Here is a 20,353-nt window from a genome sequence, read left to right on the forward strand (position 1 = left end):
GGCCTAGGTTAATCGCTGCTACCGTTCTTTCATGTCCTGCGAATCTGCTTTTTTTTTTGTTTAGTTACCTATTCAATTTGTGATATTATATTGCCTTCCTTCATATTATATTGCCTTTCTTTGTCTTCAATTGATCATTGTATTAGTAATTTTATTATGTTTCAGTTTAGACATAGTGCCTTTCTATATACATTGCATTACGTATTAACCGATCGTATTATTTGTTATTTTATCTTGTGGAGTTCTCTTTCCTCATTAGATTACCTTTGTTTAGACATTGGATTAGACAATTTATTAATCCATATCTCATTATATGTTAGCGTACCTACTGTGGCTTAGGTTAATCAGTACTAACGATCTTCCGCGTCCTGCGATTCTCAATTTTTTTTGTTCGGTTAACTCTTCTGTCATTTTGTAATTTTTTTAGTTTAGTTAACTATTGAGTTTGTCATATTATATTGCCTTGTTTTGTCTTCTGTTGACCATTGTATTAGTGATTTTATTATGTTTCGCTTTACATATAATGTCTTTGTATATACATTGGATTATATCTTTTATTACTTCATGACTCATTACACATGTGTGTGTGTATGTTTGTTCTACCTTACCTTAATTTCTATGCTTTGTGATTCCTTGCGTTATATCTTCTCAGTGGCTTGCTTTCTTTCTTTAGTATTATGTGTTACAAATGTTACTGCTTTGTTATTCATTTATTCTTTCCCTTTTGTTTGACTGTCGTTGTTGTTTTGAGGCATGCCTCCTAAGAGAATTAGGGCTGTTCCTGAAGGCCTTGATTCTTCGTCCCCATCTTCTGGTTCCCAGCACCAGGCTGCATCTGGTAGCCTTCTTCGTTCTTTTTTATTTAATTTTTCCCTTCCATTTTTTGCAGACTCTTCTTTTGCACTAACCCGTCGTACGTGCTGCGTTAGGACCCTTTTTCCCCTTTTGTACTGGTTCCTTTTCATTGATCTTATTATTTCTTATCACTTCTTATTCTTTGGTTGACTAAACTATAGGCTCCCATTTCTATCCTATTGTTTCACGTTCTGAGTCTAACGAAAATCGTGCGAAGAGAATGCGATTGAACAAGGAAAAGGCTGCCATAAGGCAAGGTTCGTGCCCTATGTGCATGCCTGTTATGTCCTTGCACATGGCTCTGCTTAGAGTTCCCCATTTTAATTCGACACATTGTAGGTTCGATTCCTCGGGGGCCATCTATGGATCCCATATTTTCATTTCCTGAGGAATTCGTTGATATGTTGAAAGGTATAGTTTTGTTTATTCCTATTATTTTGTTTGGTTCCCTTTTTTTCCGACCCTCCTGTTTAGCCTTTTTATATTTGCTTGCATTGCTCCTATGTTTTGCTATTATTGTACTACAGCGACATATAAGGATCGTTCTTACTATGGTGGACTCGATTATGTTTGCGATAACTGTTCGGCGATTTTCTGGTATCAAGAAAGAATTGAGAGTCAAAGCTCAATCGGTCAACGTCGAATAGTTTACAAACTGTTGTCGTGCCGGAAGAGTATCATTGCCTATACATAGACCTTTTCCACCGCCATTACAAGACTTGATTCGTTTCAATGGTGGTCCTCGATCAAATGCTTTTATGCGGCTCATCCGTCAGTACAATTCTCTGTTTGCCCTCACTTCTCTTGGAGTTGATGTTGATAGATCTATCAATACTGGCAATGGCCCTTATGTTTTCCGCATCAATGGTGTCGTTCATCATCGTATTGGTTCTTTAATCCCAGTTGTTGGCAGTCGTCCTGAGTATGCACAGTTGTACATCTATGACACTGTTAACGAATTGCACAATAGATTGAACATATTCTTTGCAGAAGAGGGTGATAAACCTGATCCTCAAATCATTTCTGAGCTTACTAATATGCTGAATAGGATCAATCCATTGGTAAAGAAGTTTCGAATGGCAAGAGATAGGCTGATATCTCCTAATGCACCTGATATTGCTATTAAACTTATCGGCTCTGTAAAAAACCATGGTGATAGATACTCCCTTCCAACTACTTCTGAATTAGCAGGATTATTATTTGGTGGTTCTTCTGCTAATACTTCTACTTTCGATATTGTTGTCGAAGCTCAATCCTCACATTTCAAGCACATTCCTGCAATCCATCCAGTGCTCATGTCTTTACAGTATCCTCTATTGTTTCCGTATGGCGACAAAGGTTTTCATACTAATATCAAGTTGAAGGCAGTCAATTCAGAAGCTCTTGGGTCTCATGAGACCGTTTCTATGATGGAATTCTATTGTTATTATATGCATTATCGTAAGCATGAGCCTAATCCAGCCATTTGCTCTGGTCGGCTTTCCCAACAATTTGGTGTCAATGCTTATTCTTGTGTTGAAGCAAACCGCCTTTCTTTTCATTTCTTTAATCAGGACCTCCTTCGAAGTGAAACATATCAAGGAATTTCACATGCTATATGTCATGGTGCATCCACAGGAAAGGATGTTGGAATTAAGAAGATGTTGCCTTCTAGCTTCATTGGTAGTAAAAGGTACATGCAGCAGAATTATCATGATTGCATTGCTATTTGCCGTGTATATGGACCACTTAATAAATTCACCACATTTACTTGCAATTCAAAATGGCCTGAGATTAACGAGGCTATTCGATTTGAGCCAGGACAGAAACCATGTGATAGATCAAACATGATAGTACGTGTCTTCCACATTAAACTTCATGAATATCTAGATGATATTAAGGAAGGCCGTATCTTCGGCCCTATACGTGCAAGTTAGTTTGTTTACTCTAATTATTGCATTATGTATTCCTGTTTGTTCTATATACCTCTTCTTATTCTTAAATTAGCTTGACATTTATCTAAATGATATTATGTTTACTCTGTTATGTTTGCAGTTGCGCATACTAATGAATTCCAAAAGCGTGGCCTTCCACATTCTCATAATCTTGTGTGGCAGTGTAACAATGAACGAGAGCGATCTATTGCTGATGTTGATCATTATATCTCTGCTGAACTGCCTGATCAAAACCTCGACCCATTGGGATTTTCTTTAGTCCAGGAATTTATGATTCATGGTCCTTGTGGTGCTTCTAATCCAAATTCTCCATGTATGACTGATGGTAAATGTTCCAAAAGATATCCCAAAGATTTCCAGTCTGAGACTACCTTTAATCAAGATGGGTATCCTATTTATCGTCGTAGAAATAATGGGGCCAAAGTATGGAAACACAATATTCAACTTGATAATCGTTGGATTGTGCCGCATAATCTTGATGTTCTGAAGAAGTACCAGGCTCATATCAACGTCGAAGAATGTAATCAGTCATACTTAGTGAAGTATCTATTCAAGTACTGTAACAAAGGATTTGATTGTGCAAAGGTTGCTTTTAAGAAAAGCAGTCCCTATTCTGATCAACATACAGGCAATAGTGAAGGCATTGATGAAATAGCAGAATATATAAGATCAAGATATTTATCCTGTTGTGAAGCCACTTAGAGGTTGTTTGGATTTGAAATTCATGGTAAATTCCCTCCGGTTGAACGCCTCTGTATTCACCTTCCTGGAATGAACTTTGTTACTGTGTATGAAAACACGGCCTTGCAAGGAGTCATTGATGACCATGTCTCTCAGAAGAGCATGTTAACCGAGTGGTTCACTACAAATCGTCGGTATCCAACAGCTCGCAGTCTGACCTATTGTGCCTTTCCCTCCAAATACACATGGGATGCTAATAATAACCTGTGGAAAGCAAGGAAAAGAGGCACCAAGATCGCTAGACTACGCTATGTCCATCCTAGCACTGATGAAACTTTTTATCTTCGTACGGTTTTGATGGTTGTTTGTGGTTCCATGAGTTATGAAGATGTCAGGTCATATCAAGGCATTGTTTATCCAACATATCGTGAGGCATGCCAAGCTCGAGGATTGATAGGTGATGATACTGAGTGGGCATGTTTATTTGATGAGGCAGTACTTTGGGCTACATCATACCAGCTTAGGAACCTGTTTATGACAGTATTAGTATATTGTGAGGTTGGCAATGTAAGATCTCTCTTTGATAGATACTGGAAGTATATGGCAGATGATCTAGGATACAAACTCAAACTAGCTCTTCAAAACCCATGTTATGTCATCTCTGATGATGCTTTGCAATCCAGTTTGATAAAGGAATTATCACAAATGTTCTCCAACAACGGCCTATCCATAGCATCTTATAATCTTCCTGTCCCTACAGATAACTCTAACAGTAGCGATGGTAACAAATTGATTCTGGAAGAAATGAGCTATGATAGGGTCAAGCTTCATCATGAATCTGAAGAATTCTCAACTGCTTTGAATTTTGATCAAAAAATCATCTATGATACTGTTATGCATGCTATTTCACACAATGAATCATTTCTTTATTTTGTCTCTGGCCATGGTGGAACTGGAAAGACATTCCTTTGGAATGCTATTCTTGCAACTTTGAGACCCAATGGACATATTGTTCTTGTTGTTGCATCATGTGGTGTCGCTTCCCTTCTGCTTCCTGGAGGGCGTACTGCTCATTCACGGTTTAAAATTCCTTTGGATATTCATGAGGGTAGTTTGTGTGGCATTGGAAGGGGCTCCATACTCTCTGCACTTATACAAAAAGCCTCTCTGATTATATGAGATGAAACTCCTATGGCTCACAAATATTGCTTCGAGGCGGTAGATCAGACGTTCCGAGATATATTATCTATAGAAAATATGCATAATGCATGAAGCCATTCGGTGGGAAACCAATATTGCTTGGTGGTGACTTTAGGCAGGTTCTGCCTGTTATTGAAGGGGGGGATAAATCTGAAATGCTCAAAGCTTCTTTATTAGGTTCCTACTTATGGAACAGTGTTAAAGTCTTACGCCTCTCCATAAACATGAGACTGGCCAATCCTTCCCTTTCTTCAGAAGAAAAAACTGAGATGGAATCCTTTGCACAGTGGGTCCTGGCAGTCGGTGAAGGCCAACTAAAACCCATCATGAGGAATGGTGAGACAACAAAGAATTGGATAAATATTCCTGATGATCTTCTATTGAGGCCATGTGGTATTAAAATACCAGCTATCATTGAATGGATATATGCCGATTTTCAACTGTTCTATTCTCAGTTGCATATTTAGCTGAAAGATGCATTGTCTGTCCAGTCAATTCTATTATTGATGAAGTTAATGCATTGATGACAGAAAAAGTGCCTGGCCTAGCTCGAGATTATTTCAGCTTCGACGGTATTGCCAATTCATCTGAGCAACCCTCTGACTATGAAATGCTTTACCCACCTGAGTTCTTGAATTCAATTATAATTAATAATTTCCCACACCATCACCTTAGCCTCAAGATTAATGTGCCTATTGTTCTCCTCAGAAATATTAATCAGTCAATTGGCCTATGCAATGGCACACGTTTACTCATCGAAAGGCTAGGTGATCATGTCTTAGAAGGTCGGATCATGACTGGGAATCATATAGGTGACAAAGTATGCATACCTCGCATTGTCTTAAATGGTACAAGTCCAAATTGGCCTTTCACATTGCAGCGCCGTCAGTTCCCAGTCAGAGTATGCTACGCTATGACAATAAACAAATGTCAAAGACAGACATTACGAACAGTTGGGGTCTACCTTCGTGAGCCAGTCTTTACCCATGGTCAACTCTATGTTGCTATTTCTAGACTGAGCTCAAGGAAAGGCCTGAGAATGCTAATAGAAGATGATGATGGAGAGCCGACATCAACAACCAAAAACATTGTCTATGAAGAAGTCCTTAAATATATCTAGCTTTATTTTGATAGGGCTTTTTTGATCATTCCTGATGTTTTTTCTGTTCAGCAAAATTCCTACCTTTATTATTGTCACAGCTTTTGCAACCCTTCAATATATGCAAAGTTCTTCTGCAAGTTGTCCTGTTTCCTATATATTGCTCTTATATTCTAACTTCATTTGATCGTTCTTTTTCTGTTTCTCTGTTTCTCTGGTTCTTTGTCTGGTATATCTTTCAGCTCTAAATTTAGTGTTCTTTGAATACTTCTATTCATCTTTTCTTTACCTTGCTCTGTTTATTGATTCTATTCAAAGAGCTAGGCATCCTTTCGACTTTTCCATTCGTATTACCTTCTATTGTTAGAATTAACTTCATTCCTGTTTACATATCAATCCACTCATATTTTTTAATCCTTCACTTATCGATTAACACATTATGGTTCTTTGCTTAGGTTTCTATTTTATATGTGTAGAATGCAATATTCACTTCTCAAAGAAGTGACAACCGATTCACATCAATGGCAAGTCAGAACAAGGGTAGTTCGATTCTCTGAATATGTCGACAAAGCTGAACTGACTAAAATCCTAAGACTTGATCTGGTACTTCTTGATGAACAGGTGACTAAATTTCCTTCTCATACATTTTTAGGGTTTTACTGCTGCCTTATCTATGTTACTCAATAATATTACAGGGAACTGCCATGGAAGGTCAGATCCCACAAAATTGGGTTCAACAATTTAAACCTCTTCTAAAAGAAAACTGTGTTTACTACATCCAATATTTCCACGTACGACCTGCCCGTACAATGTATTGCCCCATTGATCATGAATACATGATGCGATTCACAAAGTATACAAGGGTGACTCAAGTAAACCCTGTCCCACCCACATTTCCAATGTATGCATGTAAAATAGCATCATTCAATGAACTTCGTGAAAGAATAGGTGTGCAGGAATTTTCATCAGGTATTGATTGATACAATATTTCCTCATATTCATATTTTATTCATGAACATCATTCTGATTCTTCTTTTTCCTGTCATTTCATACTTTGAATTATTTTCCAAAGTACAAACTTATTTGACTTGATTTTTTACTACTATTATTACATTGTGCAATACAGATGCTATTGGGATTTTTGAAGGCTGCACACATGTGATGCAACAAAACACAAAGAATGGTGTTAAAGCACTACGGAACATTTACATATCAGATGGGAGGTGCCTTCTCAATAAATATTATGTCATTTTCCTACTATAATCATCCATATATCAAACCTAGCAATCGACTATGCAATTCGTCTTTGATTTTTTTTTCTTTTGTTCATCCTTTTTCTAATTATATTCTTTAGAGAAACTGTACGTGTTCCATTATGGAACCACCATGCCTATGACTTCAATGATGAGCAATATATGGAAATGGCTAAAACCAAATCATTGGTTTTCCTATTTGTTGCTGTAACATGTACATGGCATGAAGGTAAATATGACCTTTCTATATTCACACAGGGTATTCCTTGCTCAGCGTCTAATCCAATATGCCTATCCATCAAACTTTTCTTAATGCTCTTTATGTTTGGTATGTAGCAAAATTATCACTTCAAGGATCTATAATTTGCAAATGGTAGTTAAATCCTGAACTGCCGGAAGCCGTTGCCCTTCATGACAGGTTTAATACATTGCCTCCGTATAAACATCAAATTCCTTCATATATACTTCTTTTTTTGATTGATGCTCTTCATGTCTAGCTACGGAAGCACGCTTCAACAACCAATCTGGCATGGTCCTGCACCATCGCAGATTGGACCAATTGAGACCACTGTTACAGAATTATCAACATTAATAAACCCACATACTATCTATGTAAGACATTATATCACCAATCCATTTACTATACAATTTCAATAGCCCTGAATCATTTTTTCTTTCCTCTGTCACAGGGCAACAGATACATTGTGACTGTTAAACTGAAAAATCTGGTGCCCAATCAATCCTGGTGGTATTTTGCCTGCCAAAAATGTAAGAAAACAATCCAGGCTCATGGTAACAAATACAAATGCACTGGCATAAAGTGTCCTAGCACAGATGGAGAACCCAGGTAGTCTTACCTAAAATTTATTCTTATCTATAACATTATATTTATATAGACTGATCTAGCACACTTTAATTCTTTTTCCTCTATGGTATTGATTACAGATATCGCATCGTTGTTACTGCCATTGAACCAGACACAGCAACTACACAGCCCAATCCATCATCTATTGAATTAGTCTTCTTTGGTCCCGTAGGTCAAGAAATAGTAGGAATGCCGGCGAATGATCTAATTGTATGAACTGGAGGTGTACAAGGTGTTGTTCCACCACAGATAGCGGCGCTCTTTGGAAAAGAATTCAAATTGCGGATTAGTCTTTCTCCTGCAGCCCTTCAAAGGCCAAACCCATCTTATCAAGTTGACATCATTGTCAATCTTGGCACGTTTGCAACTATCCAGCCTGCAACAATTCTCCCATGTAACTCAACTCTGTCACCATGTCTAATTTCTGATTATTGAACATTATTTTCATTTCATTCACCATATTAATAATACTATTGCTTTTGCAGTAGCAGTGATGAAACAGCTGGATGGTCCGTCAATATTAACTCATACTCAAGCACAGGGTGCAGAATCATCTTCCCAACGGGCAATCGAAATAATAGCTCCTAAAGTTTGTTCTGTGTCCTCTCCTCAAATCTAACATTTCAAATTACATACTGCTTACCGCTTTACCACAATCATTGAATTCTGTGATACAGGGAACATCGTCGACATCAATTCCACCTCCAATGCAGACACCGCCTAGCCCACAGGTAAACGACCTCCATAATTAGGCCACATACAAGATTTCTTGAGCAAAAATATGATAGCTCAATGCTTATTGTTCTTCAATTCTATTTTTCTCTACTTTTCTCTTCATAAACAGAAAAGTCACAAACGAACTCGGTCTCCTGAGGACGATCATCAAGGAAAACCCGATGGCTCAAGCAGGTACAAATTCAATTCATACACCCATGATCTTATATTACGCCAAATAATCATATGCTAAAAAACAACTTTCTAATGAAATTCTTTCAATGATCAACGTAGACCGAACAAACGCTCTACAACAAAGAAACTGATCCTCGATGACTTACCAAAGGAAACCTAGGTAACCTCTAATGAATAATCACTTCACACCATTCATATTTTCCCATACCACACAATTCATAACAAAACATTCATAATATACATATTTTCATCTTCTCATGTATGCAGTTGGGAAAACTTAGAGATCAAAATGTCATTTTGCAACTGTGAATATTTCCTCCTATAAAATGTAGGCAATGCAGCTATAAACGCTCTCCGCTCAATCGTCGCAACGCATGACACTACACCAAGCCATTGCCATCTGTTAATAAACCACATCTTTTGCAAACGTTTCACTCTTGCCTACAAGACTCAACTATACTGTTGATATGTTACATTCTGGAACACCAGTGTTAAACAGACCGTCGTCTTTTCAGTGCTTATGCTAGAACATCATACTTGGTATATTTAACCTATGAAGCCTGCCTTCAGAACTTATGCTAGAATATCATACTTATTATGATTACGTGATGAATCAATGTACTATTCTATTTTGTCTATACTGCCCAATCATCCATTCCCGATGCATTATGATTGATCTTGATTGCTACTGATTGTTCTCAAAAGTCTAACATATGCCTCATGTAATGATTGTACACCTATTTTTAAACCTGAAGACCAAAAGTTATTTAGATGTTATAACAGGTAGCACTCAAGCTTGCCAATGCACTTCACCAAATAAATATGTCATTCCGTCAAACTGTCATCAAATCCTCCAACTCATCAATCACTCGCCATACCTGATCTAAAACCTGCAACTTATCACTTACTAAACATACCTAATCTCAACGATGAAACTGACTGCGCTTAAAAAATTAGTAGCCCAACGAACTGCACCACAACCTCCAACTTCACTGTAGACACCTTATCAACGGCAGCTTCTACACACCACGCCAAACACGACGGGCGCGGCGTAGCGCACCTACCGTCCTAGTAGATTTACACAGACTAAAGAAAGGAGAAACATGGAGGGACATCTCACGTTCTTAACTTTGATTAAAGGTGCATTTCACGTCCCATCAAACTAGTTAGATTATTGGTGCCTTCTCCGTCGCACACGGCTTTACCAAATCATGTAGACAATGCCCGCTTCGAGACACTTGCCTACGTTTGCCACGCTATATAGCGTCATCACTTTTTACTCCAATTCCATATCAAACATGGCCTAGCTCGGTCCGGCCATTGACGCATGTGAAAAAACATGAGTTTTATGCTTTTCTTTTTTGTCACGCTAACACTCTTTTTCCACTACTTTTATGTATCAAGTTACTTTGCAGAAAAAAAAACAAAGTTATGAATAAAACGTTGCCGCGGAAGAAACTGACACGACCAAATCGCTCCATGGATGTCTGCCCGACCGGCCACGCTCCATGGAGGTATGCTCCTGGTACGTAAGACCTTGGCCGGCCATCCATCCTTCTTTTTTTTTGAGGTAAAGCCATCCATCCTTCTTGGTATGGTGTCCATACTACGCTCGGGTGCGTGCTGTTCCTCAGAGGTTTGACCCCTGGCTCGGGTTCCTGGGTCCTGATTGTTGTGCGACGTCGTTCTGCTCCTCCGTTCTATCCTTGGATTTTATTTAATAATATTATTTTATTTAAAAATTATAAAAATAATAGTTAAATTAAAAAATTGTAAAAATAGATACCTGTCAGCACACGAAATACCGATAAGGGACATATTCCGTATGCCGATAGCCTACGTGGCAGTGGGTCCAAGGGCCTATCGGCATTCCGAAAGCCGACAGGTTGTGGGCCCAGCTAAAGGGGTGTACCGCGTAGGATGTTTGCGCAGCGTACCAGCTTGTCGGTATTCCACATGCCGATAGATGACACGTCATGACCTGTCGGTATGCAGAATACCAACTGGTGTCACGTTAGATATGTCGGCACTCCGAGTGCTGGCAGACCTTTATATATTCCACGGCCGTCGATTCCTCTCCCACGCGTGACCATACACAAAGAGCGGGCAGCGACGAGTAGCGACAACGAGCGGGCGACGCGGGGTGTCGTGAGGCGGGTAGCGGCGGGGCGGCATGCGGTGGGACGCGGTGGGTGGTTAGGGGCGTCGGGCGGTGGGTAGAGGCGGGCGACGGGCGGCTGCTGGCGATGGGTAGCGGCAGCGAGAGGTCGGGCGGCTTTCGGCCAGCGTGCAGCAGCACCGGTAAGTTTTTTTCTATTTTTTTAGTTAGTTAGAATTAGTTATAAATTTAGAGTAGTTAGGAAGTAGTCGTAGTCAGAAGAATTAGTAGTAGTTACAAAATTAGAAAAAAATAGTAGTAGTTAGAAAAATAGTAGGTGATTTAAGAAAAATAGTAGAAAAATAGTTTGAAATTAGGAATTATTAGAAAAATTAGGAATACTTACGAAAATAGTAGGAAAATAGTTAGAGACTATTAGAAAAATATCTAATATAATACATAATTTAGAAAAAAATAAGGATATGGAATTTAGAGTAGAGTAGAGTAGATATGGTTTGGAATTAGCTATAGCTAGAAAATATAGTATAGTTAGTTAGGAAATGTGGAATAGTTGATTTAAAAAAAATGGTAATGTAGAATTAAAATAGGTATTTAATAGCGTTCTGAAAATTGGATATTATTAGATGTATATAATTTTCGTCGATGAAGGAATTGTACATTTGAATTGTTGTGGATTTTTAATAGTTAGATAATATAGGCTAGTTTGAAGTTGAATTGTTATGAATATGTAGTATAAATATTTAATAGTTGTAGAATATTTAGAATAGAAATACAATAATTGTTTTTTTACAGCAATACATTTAGAATGGTATAGTGCGAACAGAAAGAGTAAATTAGAGGTGATATTTGATGGTTATGTAGAATACAAGTGATGAGGTAGAATAGTTTTTGTGGTCGTAGCTGTTGTATGTTAGTTACAATTATTTAACCTGACTTAGTATAGTATAGTTGTTGAATCAAGTATGTCGACTGTAGTGGGGTTCAGGATTTTTTACGGCCCTAGGTATGTCATGTATTGTGACAGTGGGGTGTATCTGAGTAACTTCCAGTATGTAGACACATGTTTGCATAGTTCGGGAGAGGTTCGGCATTCCCAAGTGTTAGGATGACTGTATAATCTGCTGCAACTTAGTCCGACGCATCAACGGTTGACGGTGCAGGTTCTGATTCCTAGACGTCGAGGAACCGGCTGGTAGTGAGAGCTCTTAGAGGTTACATGTTTGAAGCAGTGACAGCAATTTGTGTCACTAAGTTGAGACGAAGTTTTTCTCACTGCATCCTTGTAGAAGCAAGCGATGTTGCGTTGACAGAAGCTGGACCTAGCACTGTAGAAGCTGTTGGTAAAAATATTATCCCTGAGGAGGTGCAAGAGAGTGTGGTTTCGGAGGTACCCCTACACACTAGTGCACCAGTTGAGATACATACTACAAGAGAAGAACTTAACGACGGGGAAGAAAATAGGGCCGCGATACGTGCTGATCAGGGAGAGCGGGACGAGGCACTAGTGGATCAGATGGAGGCAGATAACGACAAGTTCTGCACATTTGTGGACTCTGGTGCATGAATTCCGGAAGAATGGACAATTTTTGCATTGGAGAAGTTGACGATGAATGATGGACATGAATCGGCATGGGAGTATGATTCCATCGTGGTGACCAAATACCAAATGTTTCATAACAAGGTCCATCTGCAGCATGCAGTGAAGAGATGTTGTTTCTCGGAGAAGAGGGAGTTTAAGGTGGTAATATCTAATCCTCAGACATACGATGTTAAATGTTTAGTTGAAGGCTGCACTTGGTGAGTTCATAGATTCTTGCCAATGTGTGACACAATATGGGTAGCGTCTATTGTTGAGCCGCATACTTGCAACTTGAGCCAACCTCTGCACACGTACAAGAATATGAGCGATGATTATGTTGCAAATGTGATGTACCCAAAGATTGTGAAGAAGACTAGTATGTCTTCGTTTGGAGTTATGTATACTATCAGCACTAGATTTGGGTACAAGATTTCATATCACATGGTATGGAGAGCAAAATAGAATGTGTTAGAGAAGAAGTTTGGCATATATAAGGACTCATATCACAACTTACCTTACCTGCTAAAGGTTATTCAGGGGAGGAATCCGGACACCTGCATTGCTATTCATGATTTTATCAATCAGGATGGAGATCAAGTCCTTCAGCGGGTGTTCTGGTTGTTCAGCTGTATGATCGAGGCATTCTGACATTGCAGGCCGGTGATGTGTGTGGACGGGGCATTCCTCATAGGCAAATACATGGGGAAGATACTCACAGCTATTGACGTAGATGGTGAGAACCAGGTTGTGCCTTTGGCCTTTGCATTCGTCGAACGCAAATCTACGGATAGTTGGTTGTGGTTCTTGCAGTAGGTTAAGAGAGATGTTGTTGGTAATAGGCCTAACGTGTGTGTACTCCACGATCGTCATGCAGGCTTATTGAACGCTATCAACACATTGCAGAGTGGTGCGGGCGAGGTATTGTCGTGGCCAGATTTGCATAGGCGTTGGTGCATGTGGCATCTCGAAGCAAACTTCTACAAACAATTCAAGAGCAAGAGGTTGATGGATCTTTTTAAGAAGCTATGCAAATAGAACCAAAGGAGGAAGTTTGATGCATTGTGGGAAGAGCTGGATAAACTAACTGGTAAGCATATGGACGAAGTATTGAAGAGGCCAATTGTACCAAGGGAGGAGGAGGCCGCGCGCCTATAGCCTTTACCACATGAGCTGTAGAGTGTGACCAGGAGAAGGAAGGGTGGAAGGAGGGTTAAGTGTTTCTCTGACTGAATCAGACATGAACCACTAGAGAAATGGGCACTCATTGCGGATACTGATGGTTCACATTTTGGAATTATGACAACTAACCTCGCCGAGGTTTACAATTCAGTGTTGAAGGGGAATAGGTTACTGTCATTGGTGGCAATTGTGGTGGGAGTCACTCGTGGAACGCAGCGGTATCTCCGAGAGCGTTATAGTAAGACCGCGCTACATATGGGCAACCCGCAAATGGTGTACATGGAGAAGATTACGTCTTACATGGACGAAAAAAGCGGGAAGGGCCAGTTCTACAGAGTTCATAATGTTGGTAACCATCAGCACGTCTTCGAGGTGACGTTGCGTGACAAGGGCGGACTGGGTATCAGAAGGCAGGACATTACAATGGAATGGAGGTTATGGCCAGCGGACAACAAGTGCGAGTGCACATGCAATAAGCCATCACTGATGCATTTGCCTTGCTCTCATGTCTAGCTTGTTTGGCGAAGGGTAGCATAGGGTAGCAAGGAAGTGGTAGAAAGGACTGTCTGATGAGTTGCTTGGGGGGCAGGTGGTGAAGGACTTCACAAAGCCACCTAAAAATGGTCTGTATTAGATTCCAGATCCAAACAGTAAGGTCGACACAAAGGGGCGACGCAAGACTTGACATATCAGGAACGGTATGGAAAATGCTGAGGGAGCACGTGCCCGCAAGGAGTGCCTGGTATGCGGAGTTCCACATTCGAGGGGGTAGTGCGAAGATCAGTACCCGGTGGATACTCAAGCGTCAAGCGAGAAGGTTAGGTGTGTCCTAGTACGTCGGCCGAAGAAGAAGAAAAATCCTTTGAACGAGACTATTATTTGAAGCAATACGTGACTATTTCCATGTTGTATTACTAAATGGATGACGCTCTAAGTTTGTAATATCCGTCTGTCTATGTGTTGAACCCTTGTAATATTCAGACAACATGAGTATGTGTTGTAATATTTTGAGCATGTTGTATTATGTGCTATTTAGAGTTATTGGACAACCTGAGTATGTGATGTTATATTTGGACCATGTTGTATTATGTTTTATTCAAAGTACCAGATAACCTTTGTATTTGGTGTAATATTTAGGCCCTATTCTAATATTGCCAACTTTTGAATGTACTCATAATTTGTTGCAGATAATGAGTTGTACTCTATGATGTTTTTTATACGCTTGCTATGTTTCTCCTCATATTGTGGTTCATTTATGTACTATTCTTTGTGTTTTATTTCTCCCAAGTTCAATTTTTATTTTTCATATTCTGCATTGCATTACTCTGTGCTTGTCGTATTCATTATGTTATGCAGTACAATCTTTTTTGCTTTCATGTATGGAACTCATCAACCCTGTGATCGATGCGATGCATTGGACACACTTGGACGGCACGGACTTGCACCTGTACTTGCGCTTGCGTACTCCGGACCCCAGGCTTGACCAGCGTTGGATCCCGAGGTAAGTACAACAACATATATCATCAGGAATATAATTGCCAATGTAAGTACAGCAACATGTAAGTACAACCTGATTATTACCTAACAAGGAAACTCTTCAGCCTCCAATCATCATCTAGAAAATAGGCTGTCACTGCCATGTAGCCTTTCCTCTGGTGGTTTGCTGTCCACAAGTCCGTAGTAACAGCAACACGAGAATTTAATTTCCTGAAGTACTTCACCATAGATTGCTTTTGCACTTCATACATATCCAAGATGTCCTTCCTAATTGTGTTTCTAGACACTACTTTGAATGCTGGTTGCAACGCAGCACAAAACTTGCAAAATCCAACATGGTCCACCATAGAAAGAGGGTACTCATGGACAATGATCATTAATACAAGTTCTTTTCTAGCTACATCTTGATCAAAGGTGTATTTCTCTAAAGTAACTGTCACATCTTGTGGGTTTGCAGATAATTTAAGAGAGGACTGTTTTAACCCTTTTCTAACAGCTCTGTCTGAACAAATCTCAAGGTGCCCACGCAAGTGATTTGTACCATTTCTAGTCTCTCCTCCTAACAGTTTCTTACACCACATACATTTTGCTTTCCAAACCCCATTTACTTTAACCCTATCAAACTCTTGCCAAACAACAGATTTTAGCTTTCTTTTACTACCAACAGCAGCATCATCCTCTACCTCTACCACATCTTCAGTACCTGCAGCAGCTGAATTGGATGGAGGTGCAGCTGAATTAGTTGGCTGCTCTGCTGAGCCAGATGCCACTGCAGTTGCACGTGCACGGGTAAGAGGACGACTAGCCCCAGCCACTTGCACTTGAGATGAACCAGCAACTTGAGATCCACTAGTGCCAGGAGTCGACATTGCTCACTTGCTGAAAGAAAATGAAAAGATCATATTCAGTACCATTCGTAAAAGTTTCATGCAAAACAAACCATAAGAAGACCCTCAAATATTTAGCTAGTTACCAATACATATTTGCATGTTACTAGAGTCATCAGAGAGGCTGCAGATTTCTGAATACTGAGCACATGATTGTTGTTGATCTAAATGATCGAGCTAAGCCTCTAGTTTCAGAACCTACAGCGCTTTTTATATTCTAGCTAAAACAATGCAGCATATATGGCTTCAGATTTTGTTAGATATAATGGCTACTCATTTCAATTGAGGAACAACCAAAACGAATAAACGATGAATTGCATCGAAATACCAGAGGCTTAGCACATTACTGAATACTGAGCACATGATTTCTGTTGTAAAAGTGTGCTTGAGTTTATCAAATTATCACTTTATCTACATGTCAAGCCTAACACCTAGTGCAATACAGCAGTAGTGCTCCCTCCTGGCAATGGTGATGTTAATCTTAGAGCCCTCCAAAGCAACCTTCTCTACTCTCTAGTTTCGACTTCTGGGCATCGGGCTCACCTTGGTACGGATCCGGGGAGGCGGGGATGCAGGATGCCGTTGTGCGCCGGTCGCCGGGGGATTGGGGCTCGCCTCACGTCGGAGATGGGACTCGGGAGGCCGTTGCTTGCCGGGGGATGCTCGTCGCTCGCCACCGTCGCGCCGGATGGCCGGACTGCTGGATACTCGTCGGATGTGAAGCTGCTGCAGCCGCACGCCCGCCGCCCAGTGCCCATGCAGGGGATGGCCGGGGCTCGGATGGAGCTCGACACCACCGGGGCCCGGATGGAGCTTGACGCCGCCAGGGCCCGGGGATGGAGCTCGACGCCGCCGGGGCCTAGGGATGGAGCTTGCGCCTTGCTGCTCTGCTGGATGTTGGGGTGTGGCGACGGGCGATCGGCTGTCCAGAGTGGGGTGCGCCAGTGCGGTATTGCCGAATGCGGTTGTTGCTGGGGGAGGCCAGAGGCGTGGGGTGCGGGTGGCCGGGCGCAGCTGCAGTTGGGGTCGGGTAGGCTGGGGAGGCAAGGAGGCAATGAGGCAAAGAACTCTGGCTTATATACCTAGGGTTTATTACATGGGTTATTGGGCTTTATGGGCTGAATTTTGGGGCCCGTGGGCACCCGCGGGGGATATTTAAAACCCGAAGACCCGTGGGGGAAGAAACAGACCCGCCCCCGCCCGTGCCGGGTCTAAAACCCACGGGGACCCGACCCGAACCCGCCCGACTGCAAACCTTATTTGGCGTATTGTTCTTAGTTAGTCTTCTTGTGTGCTTTTTCGTTGTGTTCCAAGAGCAGACGAGGAGCAGTCCAAGAATCTCCAGGACCAAGTCTTTAAAGAGTCTGAGCAGCAAGTTGAAAGAGGTAAGTGTCCTTGAATATTCTGATCCTAGCTTTTCAAATTCGTTTTTTATTTCAAACATTCATGCTACTGATTTTGAATCCTATTTACTTATAGTACCATTTTCCATATATTTCTTGTCGCTTAGTTGTCTGTAGTGGTTATGTTGGGTAGCTTATGCTTAGCTTTGCATAAGGGTATGGATGGATAGTCAGTTGAACATGACTAATGATCTATGCAACTATGAGTTAGAAAATTTTGGTAGTGGTATAGCAATATGGAACCTTAGGTCTTGAGCAAAGAGGTACTAGTGATGGTGGTTACAGTTATGTTGTTAGTTTGGTATTTGCTCAAGTGACCTAAGTAAGGACCGGTTCGTGGAACGATAATCTAAGAAGTATCGTACCAACCATGAGACCTGGTATGGGACAGGCTTGGCCTATTAATTAGCGGATTCCAGTGTTGTGCATGCCAAATCGTAAGAGTGGATGTGTGGGAACGGCTAAGGCCAGAACTATTTGTTTAGTGGTATGGATGTGTAGGGGAAGGGAAGAGTGAAATCTTGCTGGAGCTAAAAGGTGCAAAAGAGGGCTTCTAGATGGCATGAATACCACTTTGACGACGGTGAAACCTAGCGGGTATGCACATACTGGATGAAATTTTGTAATGACCTTGTAGTGATTTTCCAAGCGACGCACCATTGGCGTGTGTTAAGTGTTTTGTGGACACGGCAACAAGGAAAACACGAATCATGGGAAAAGCTAGACAACCTCTATAGAGTGTAAAATCTGATATATCAGTCGTGCTCATGGTCATGAGAGACTTGGATCCTCACATGATTAGTTGGTTTGGATTAGTTGGTTTGGTTGGATGGTTCTTAGTTACCTATGAAAGGTATCAAATCAGATGGTTTAGGAACCTGAATTGGTTTTTTAGATAGTTGAGAAACATGTAGAGATATTTCTAGGAGATGGAAGTCTAGTGATGAATCATATAGTTAAATCAGATGCTTTTATAAGTCTACAATAGCATAGTTAGCATTTATGCAAATTTAACTTGCTACAGCTTGTTCTTTTATTTAAGCTTGCATGTCATTTACTTTCCACACTTGCGGAGTATGACATGTACTCACACTTGCTATTTACATCCAAATGAACACCAAACGTTGCTCAGACAATGAAGGAGAACCAAACTACTACATCAATGAAGATGAAGATTGTTAGGCTGGTGGACCCCTGGTTAATTATCTGTGGAAGATGGGAGCTTCGCTGTGTTTTGCTAGTGTGTTTTAGTTAAAGACTTTAAGATCTTTCTATCTTGTTTAAGTTAAACGTTGTAATAATAGCATTGTGTGTGATACACTGATGAAGTCACTACATGTATTAAACTTGATCATAGCATATATGTGGTTTACATCTAGTTTTATCCTTTTATAAAATTGGGTGTGACAGATGTTTAGAGATTCTGAGACTGAGCATGTTCACTAAGATACACTAGCTTAAGCCTGTGACTTCTCTTGTTGTGTGGCTGGCTTTGGTAGTACTTGAAGGCTAATTGGTATGCATCATCTTTGTTTTTGTACATCGTGATACAATCTATGGGTTGGAGCATCAGTTTGCTAGTTGTTCCTTTAATCCCTAGTCAAGTGTTGCAGTGAATTCAGAGTATGCTTTATCTACCCGTTTCTAGATGAATTGCTAGTCCATATTGTTGTTTCTATCTTTTGCAATTGGTAGTTCAATTCTCATATTTGTCTCAGCAGTGATTTTGATTCTATTGTTCATTTTGTGCACTCTGAAGTATCACTGCAGTACTATCTTGGAAGAGCCTTTAAGTTTTGAGAGCTTAATTTAGATTCTTTTGCTAGTTGAGGGCTTAGAAACATGTCTCAGTCGATGATGTGTTTGTTGTTACAATTAGGGAGCAGGATCATGTTAATCCTGTGACCAATTGTTTTACTAAGAGCAATTATATAAAACGTTTATAGGTGTTGTTCAGGTCATATGCTACATATGATTCATGTTACTGTTATGAAATTGTTGTATTTTTTTAGAATTGTCTTCGACCCTGTTTAAAATCTAAGAATTTCATTGCAAACAGTTTCATTTCACATAACCAGAATTCAAAGTGCGCGCTCCAGACAGGCCAAATATGAAATGCCACGAAGTATCGAACAATTCGACGCAAACAGCAGCAGCAGCCCACTAAACACTAGACGCTACTCCTCACAGGCATTTCGGCGAACACCACGCGGGCGCCGTAAAACAAGCAGGATCACCACTTCTACTTCTTCCCCTCCCCTGCGCCCTCCTCGGCCTCCTCATCGCCGTCATTATCGGAGCCGGAGCCGAAGTCCAGCATGAACCCCTCCCACTCACTGCCCTCCGCGTCGTCGCCCTCCGCGCCGGCGCCCGGCACCAGCTCCTCCTCGAGCCCACAAGCGTCCGACTCGTCCGCCTCGCCGTCGGAGGTGGAGTACCCGTCGGGCCTGGCGGGCGGGACCCGACGCGCCATGCGCGCGTAGCCCCGCGCCCCGACGCGGCCCAGGCGCCGGAGCGACGGCGCCCCACCGAGCTCGACCTGCGGGTGCCGTCCGGACGGCGCTGGCCGAGCCGTCAACGGGTGGCGAGGAAGGACACGGTGCGACGCTGCCGGGCGCCGACATAGCAGGGCGGCCGCGCGGCGGAACATGTTCGTGCCGCGCCGCACCTGTGGCAAGGCCCTGTACGACAGCGTGGGTGATGCAACTCTAATCGTATGATTTTCGTAGAGTACATCTCGATAGTTTTGATTCTTTTAAACACGTTGGGAGAAAAGTTTGACGGCGTGGATTTTATGATGTCATAACGGAAAAGATCGGAAGAACTACTTGTTCAATATTACCTTTAATGCTTAGAAAATAATCTATTTCTCGTTCATTAACTATGAGTCTGG

General features: G+C 41.2%; 2 protein-coding genes across 2 annotated transcripts; one reads left to right on the forward strand and one right to left on the reverse strand.

Annotated features, from left to right (window-relative positions):
- Nucleotides 1-2,265: 2,265 nt before the first annotated feature.
- Nucleotides 2,266-3,491, forward strand: LOC133883996 (uncharacterized). Its single transcript, XM_062323405.1, has 2 exons — nucleotides 2,266-2,527; nucleotides 2,890-3,491. Exons 1-2 carry the CDS (start codon nucleotides 2,302-2,304, stop codon nucleotides 3,489-3,491), a joined length of 828 nt encoding a protein of 275 aa, XP_062179389.1. The 5' UTR covers nucleotides 2,266-2,301.
- Nucleotides 3,492-19,489: 15,998 nt separating this feature from the next.
- LOC133885353 (uncharacterized) lies at nucleotides 19,490-20,152 on the reverse strand. The gene has a single exon (XM_062325052.1). The coding sequence runs from the start codon at nucleotides 20,108-20,110 to the stop codon at nucleotides 19,703-19,705; it is 408 nt and encodes a 135-aa protein (XP_062181036.1). The 5' UTR covers nucleotides 20,111-20,152; the 3' UTR covers nucleotides 19,490-19,702.
- Nucleotides 20,153-20,353: the final 201 nt, after the last annotated feature.

This window comes from Phragmites australis, chromosome 11, assembly GCF_958298935.1.
Source record: "Phragmites australis chromosome 11, lpPhrAust1.1, whole genome shotgun sequence".
Classification (NCBI taxonomy): domain Eukaryota; kingdom Viridiplantae; phylum Streptophyta; class Magnoliopsida; order Poales; family Poaceae; genus Phragmites; species Phragmites australis.